A 6,945-nucleotide genomic window follows, 5' to 3' on the forward strand; every position below is an offset into this window, starting at 1 on the left:
GCATTGAAACAAAATGCAGGTGTGTGTGGGAAGGTATACTCTGCTCAAGAGAGATCGAGATAGAAACCAGTGTGCTTTGTTTCTTCTGTTGGTCCTTTAAACCTGCCTTTATTTCATGTTCCTCTACAACACTCTTCAAGAGCCAGACCACAATGGTGTAGTCCTAACCAGAGCAACTCTGCATTAAATATTTAACCTAAAATAAGGTCTGATTTAGAAAGACTGCTTTTGGAAAATATGGAGCAATCCAACTGTTACTCCAGGACACAAAATTCAAAGTGTACATATGAGAAATAAAATACAAGCACCACACTAGATTTCTGCTGATGTTTTTGGTTTGTTATTGTTTTGCAGACGCTAGCACTACTGCCCCATGAAGTCAAATGGTGTTTTGCAATTAACTTTGAACAGCGAGTAGCATAGGACTGAAGAGGGAGTTTTCAGAGAAGCTATTGCTGTATGTCTCTCTTCACTGAGTTGTTAGCACCAGCATACTGTGGAAGGATGAAAAATCTCTGGAGGGTAAGACCCTGACAATTTAAACCTAAAAAAAAAAAACAACCCCCAAAATCATGACTAAAGAAAAGTGTCCAGGTGAACTTACATAATACTTTTGCCCCAGGTTTTATGGAAAATCTACAGATCCATAATGTGCAAAGAAACCTTAAAGCAGCATAACTACTAAATAAATAGATAAAAACAATCCCAATAAAAGATTTTATTGGAGAGTGACAGTGTCAGAGAAGCTACAAACACACCATTCAAAAGAGATGAAGCAATGCTACTATATACACGTTAACACACTTAAAACTAAGGTTAAGGTTTCGACTAATTTTCTCCTAGCAAAGCTCATCGTATTGCCTACCTGTTCCCATTTCACCCCTGCACCAGGTATGGTCATGACAGAAAGGACGAGGGGCCAGGGCTGAAACGACACTGTCAGGCTACATAAATCATTAGGAATTCACAACTGCGAAGCCGTACATTATTTTCCAACAGGTTGTTGAGCTGTCACATTACAACTTGTTGCTATATACAGCGCTATTAAAATAAATCACTGCATGTAACAGGTTCTGCTCTGCCACCTATAAGTCATTCCGCAGTTTACACCTGGGAGGCGGGCCCGGCTCTGAGAAGTCGTGCCCAACTGCGGCTTCATTCGAAATGCCCGGGAAGGGGAGGGACCTGGCAGGAGAAAATACAAACAAGTTTCGTAAAATAACTTTCCAACAAGACCACGCTGTCATCTCAGCTAATTACGGCTCTGATAGCCCTTATTAGCGCATACCCACCTTTGCTACCTTGCTTCTCCACCCACCACCCTTTCAGATATTTGTCCTGGCTCCGCCTCTCGCCGGCGTTATAATGGGCTGGTCTGAAAGTGGTGGAGAGGCACAGAACCACAGGGGAAGAGAGAGATAATGACAATAACACTAATAACCCTAATAACCCTGCTGCTGCCCGCGCCGAAGCGAGAAGTCAGCCCGGCGTCCCGGCATTGACGAGGGCCGAAGCCGGAGAGACAAGACGTCCCCAGAGAGCAACCCGCGCCGGAGGAGCGCCGGCTGGTAACATCGGCAGCGTCCTGAGGAGTACCAGGCGCGGGGGTACCCAGAGAGGAAACGGCTCCAGCACCCGCCTGCTCGCTCCGGCTCCGCGGGGACCTCTTCGCCCCTCTCCTCCGACGCATGAAGCAGCGGGCGTAACGACCGAGAAGGACAAACGGGGGGCGGAAAGAGAGCGAGCGCCCCGGTGGGGGAGAAGGAGGTGGAAGCCGGAGGAAGCGCCCCGTTCTTCGCCTAGCAGCCGCAGGCGGCAGGGTACCGACGGCTGTCCTCGGCGTCCACCGGCAGGGAAAGGTCCAGTCGCCTGCCAGCTATCCCGGGCGGCCGGGTGAGTCGGGCGCGGAGCCCCGCTGCCCTGCGCTGCCTGCCGCCGCGGAGCTGTCCAAGGCGGGGCGGGGGCAAACCCCCCCCCCGGGTAGCCTATCTGCTCCCCGCCGCCCCTTGAGGCCGCGCCGAGGGACGGGGGTCGCGCCCGCTCAGCGGAGCCGCCGGGTGCGGGGGGGCAGCCGGCACCACCGCCATGAAGCTGGAGGTGTTCTCGCAGCATTACGAGGACAAGCTGAGCGCCGGCAGCGATCAGGAAGGTAGCGGCTCCCTCTCCCCGGCGCCGGCTGAGAGCGAGCTGGGCTCGGACGGTGACTGCGCCGCCAACAGCCCGGGTGGCGGGGCCGGGCGGCCGGGGCAACCCCCGCCACCACCCCCCGCCTCGCAGCCGCCGCAGCCGCCTCCGGCCGAGAGCGGCAAGGGGAAGCCCTACACGCGGCGGCCGAAGCCACCCTACTCCTATATAGCGCTGATCGCCATGGCCATCCGCGACTCAGCCGGCGGCCGCCTCACCCTAGCAGAGATCAACGACTACCTGATGAGCCGCTTCCCCTTCTTCCGCGGCGCCTACACCGGCTGGCGCAACTCGGTGCGCCACAACCTCTCCCTCAACGACTGCTTCGTCAAGGTGCTGCGCGACCCGGCGCGGCCCTGGGGCAAGGACAACTACTGGATGCTCAACCCCAGCAGCGAGTACACCTTCGCCGACGGCGTCTTCCGCCGCCGCCGCAAGCGCCTCAGCCGCGCCGCCCCGCCGCCGCAGCCCGCCCGCCCCGCCGCCGCCCCACCGCCGCCGCAGGAGGCGGCCGGAGCGGGCGCCGCGTCCCCCGGCGGATCCCCGCGGTGCTGCTGCGCCTGCTCGCCCTGCAACTGCGGGCCGGGCACCGCCGCCAAGGAAGCAGCAACGGCGGGCGGCGGGGCGGATGCGGGCAGCAGCGGCACCAAGTTTTCCAGCTCCTTCGCCATCGAGAGCCTGCTCCGGCGGCCGGCAGGGCCCCGCGCCGCCCCGCAGCAGCCGCCACCGAGGCCCGCCCGCCTCCTCTGGCCGGCGCCGCCCGCGGCCCCGCACCTGCTGCCCGGCCCCTACCCGCTGCTCCCCTACCCACCTGCCGCGCAGACCCCATCCGCCGCCGCTGCCCTGTACGGCGGCGGGCTCCTCCAGCTCTGCGCCTACGGGCTGGGCGAGCCGCCGCCGCCGCTGCTGCTGGGGGGCGGGCGGCAGGCGCTGTCCCAGGGTGAGCCAACGCCGGCGGAGCGGCCGCGGGCGCCACTCTTCCCCGTCGGCCTCCCCAAGGGCGGGCGGGGGCCGCAGCCCGGCTCCCCCCTCTACGGGCCCCTCCGGCTCGCCGGGCCGCTGCAGCCGGCGGCGGCGGGGGGCTCGGCCGCTTTCCACCCGTACGCTGTAGAGACCCCCCTGGCTTGACGGAGCCCCCCTTCTCCCCTGTGAGGGGCCCGCCCGGGGAGGCGGGGAGGGGGGAAGGAGGACGCTCCGGATCCCGCACTTTAACTCCAGAGGCGACCAAAGCCTCCAAGCAAAAGCCTCGGTGACTGTGCCTTAGTGACATGACAGTGGGGTTAACTTAAACCAAAAAAAAAAAGGGAGAAAAAAAAAGAAAAATTTCAAAAAATCCCAAAACAGCTGTCGGTTTGGACATAGCCATCAGCCTCAAGTGCTTCTTACTGTTCGTTGAGACTACTTGACTTCGGCCACTCCCTCGCCACTTGCTCGCCACCCTCCCCCTTGCCCCTGCACTTCCTGCCACCAAAGCCGTGGGCAGGCGCGCAGGGGTGCGCTGTGCGCCTGGCGGGACGGCTGGAGGGGCAGGGGGCTCCTGCCTGGGCAAGAGAGGGAGGGGGCCGGGGGCTGCTGCAGAGCCGTAGGTCTGTACTGCAAAGCAATGCATCACTGTGCCAAAAGAAACCTTTTCTCCTGTCCGGCAACTAGCATTTCGTGGGAAGGGAGAACATTAAGTTATTTATAAAAGTAGTGTTTTTAACACAAAGAGAGTGCAGCTTTTTTAATTAATTATTGTTCTGGGGGGTTGGGGGGCGGAATGGGGCAAGGGCTCAAGGAAATGTCAGGCGTTGTCTCCTGTGCTGGTTGGCGTTGTACATTTAAGGCCAAGACAGCCGCTACTGGAAAGAGAAATTTTTGTTTTTCGTATTTTATTTTTGTGTTTGTATATAATGTATGTGCGTGTGCATTTTATTGACGCTCGGCCACATCGTTTTCTCACCCTCTTTCCACCTTCGTGGTTTTTTTTCTCCTCTCCCCCGAATAAAAGCTGCCCCCTTAAATAAAGACGGCAATTAATACGGAGCAGAGCGTGGTGTCTGTGCTGGCGTGGAGGGAGGGGAGCCTACCGATCTCCTTGCGCGGGGAGCGCTCCGGCTGCGGGACAGCCGGGACGCCCTCCCGCTCATCCCCATCCGTCCTGCATCCTCCTCATGCGGGCAGCTGGGCCACGAACAGGCCCATCTTATTTTGTCTGTGGAAGGTGAGAGATGTCCTCCTCTTCCTGGGCTGCCGCCAGGTTTTTTGGAAGTCCTTTGCAATTCCTCGAATCAAATCAGGGCTCCCGCCTGTGCTCAGCCCCGGAGAAAGGCTGGCGGGCGGATTTGCAGGCAGGTTGCCCGACTTAGGGGCAGCCTGCGGAAGTCCTGAGCATCTGCCCTCCTTGTTTATTATTAGTAGTATTTTCTTTTTTTCTTTTCCTTTTTTTTTTTTTTTTTTTTATATATATATTTTCCCCCGAGGGACAGCAGACGAAATGTAATCCTGTTGTTACCCCTCTATTCAAAGAAAACTCGCTTCGGGAAGGTCCTTGGTACTACCGGCATCTAACTGCTCCGGGCGGAGGCAGCCTCACTGGCCCCTACAGTGGGCGGAACTTCGGCAGGATGATATGTTCTCGAATATCTGCTGATCATAAGCAGCTTACACACGTGTTATGTTAAGGCTGATTCGTCCTGTCAGAAGTGATGAGGAAAGCCTCAGGAAGACTGAGTCGGAAAAAGGAAAAGATGGGGTTTTAACTGCCGGTGGTACTGAATTACAGTTCAGTAGCGTCCCCGGGCTCGAAGAGCTTTAAACAAACGTCGAAATGATAACTCGGGGCTTGTTTATTCGTTTGTTTGTTTTAATTAGAAAAGGATAGCAACAGGCGGGTTCTTTTCCCCTCCAAGTCCTCTGTAAGCACAGATCGCCTAAACAAACGGTGACAAGCGGAATTTGGGGCGCTGGTTGTCCTTTCTATTTATTCTTGTTTCGGACCCTGGACTTTCTTCCCCACCTCCTTTTCCTTCAATGCCGGGATTCAGCTATTGAGTCCCTTCTATCCTGCTCGCAACAGCTATGGCGAGTAGCGAAGGTTTGTTGGGAAAAGAAAGCTTCAAACCGAAGAGTCTGCTGGCAAAAACACCGACTTGTTTCAATAAAGCTCAAGCAGATTTCACGGTGCGTTTAGCTCAGACCATAACATTCATCAGAACATTGCGAGAGATTAGTGACTAATGTATGAAGTAATCCAGCCCTTGAAGGAATTGGTTTTTATATGCACACACGCATGCACACACACACTCTTTCGACATCCTTCTGCCTTCAAGGTTCTGTGCAAATATTAATCTACCCTTCTAGAATTTACCCTCTCCTCTAATTTGTATTTTAACGTCTTTCTTTCTAGGAGTCCACATGAGCCGTCAATATGCAATTGCTAATATTTTTCGGTTTGTCGTTTTGTAAATGGTCATATTTCAGGGTATGTTAAAAGCACCTTGATGGAAAGTGGAATTTGTTATTACAGCCACAAGCGTGTATTTAATCGGATGTAGGTAGGTGTGAACAGGGCTGAATGTGTGTATAATAGGATGACATTCAGCTTTTTACTTGTAGAAAAGTCACTTTTTCATTAAAAAATAACTCAGCAATAATAATAATAAAAAGACAACCAGAAATTTCGAGACGTGCCTTTGTTAATAATAATTTATCTTCTATGAATCTCGATTTTTTTAATGTATTGGTGAACATACGGCCAAACCCCAGTATAAGGGATCTATGCAATATCTGTAAGTGATCTCTCGGTCCTCGTAGTGCTTGTTGGGTTTCTCTAGCAGGTTGGGATGGGTATTTGAGGGGACCCAGCTGCACCCTGGCCGCCAGGCGAGGCGGTGGGAGGGTATGCGAGCCCTGCCGCTGTCCGGAGCCCTGTCGATGGCAGGGCTGGAGGAAGGGCCGGGTCTTTTCCTCCCTCTGCTCGAGCATCATCCTCTGAAAGGGAAGCAAGGGACAAATTTCCCACTGTTGACCTTCTGATGGAAATTACCCCATTGCGATACTGCTTGGACCATGAGTGCGTTTCTGAGCAAGGGAGCTGGGACAGTTTGTTTACATGCAAGTGAATATACGGGGTGAAGATATAACGGGGGGGGGGGGAAGGAGGGTGTAGCTGGGTCTCTACCCTTACCCTGCTCTGCGTACCGGGCTGGGGTAGCTGCATGGCAGCTCCGCGGAGCGGGCTGGGAGGCGGAGGGCCGGGACCGGACCAGAGCCGACAGAAGGCGGGGTGGGGGGGGGAAGGCCAGCCCTAGTTGTACGGCCATAAATCCGGGCTGTCAGCTGAGACAGACGGCTGGTGAAATACAGCACCTGTCCAAACACTTTCCAGCAGCAGGTAATCAGAGAACCGACATTTTACATTTTTGTGTGGAACAAGCGCATTAACCATTTCGCAGACCGTCCCAAAACAGTGCTGTTTGTGTGTCTGGGTACTTTGTCTTTCTTAACGTCTAATAAATCAAGATGACAGAAGAGAGTCAAAGCCTTTCTCCTTTTGATATCTGACACATCAGCAGTAAGCCAATACTTTTTCTCCCTGTTCTTTCAGCCCTCCTAGCGTCTACATCACCCAGGGTACCTGTTTGTTAAATGGGTGCAGTTCGGGATACCTGAGAGATTTTTACACGTTGGACAGGCAAAAATGCTGTCAGCGGCACAAAAAGCCCAGCTAGAACAGGGAGCATAATAGTTTCTTCATCAGTATGTGAAGCTCTGCAAACA

The 6,945-nt window shown here is 54.6% G+C and overlaps 1 protein-coding gene across 1 annotated transcript; it reads left to right on the forward strand.

Annotated features, from left to right (window-relative positions):
* The first annotated feature begins 1,356 nt into the window (after nt 1-1,356).
* On the forward strand, nt 1,357-4,209 carry FOXQ1 (forkhead box Q1). Its single transcript, XM_061346619.1, has one exon. The coding sequence runs from the start codon at nt 2,086-2,088 to the stop codon at nt 3,310-3,312; it is 1,227 nt and encodes a 408-aa protein (XP_061202603.1). The 5' UTR covers nt 1,357-2,085; the 3' UTR covers nt 3,313-4,209.
* Nucleotides 4,210-6,945: the final 2,736 nt, after the last annotated feature.

This window comes from Neopsephotus bourkii, unplaced genomic scaffold (assembly GCF_033783945.1).
Source record: "Neopsephotus bourkii isolate Nb327-2 ecotype Australia unplaced genomic scaffold, CSIRO-AGI_Nbou_v1 NB_272, whole genome shotgun sequence".
Lineage (NCBI taxonomy): Eukaryota > Metazoa > Chordata > Aves > Psittaciformes > Psittacidae > Neopsephotus > Neopsephotus bourkii.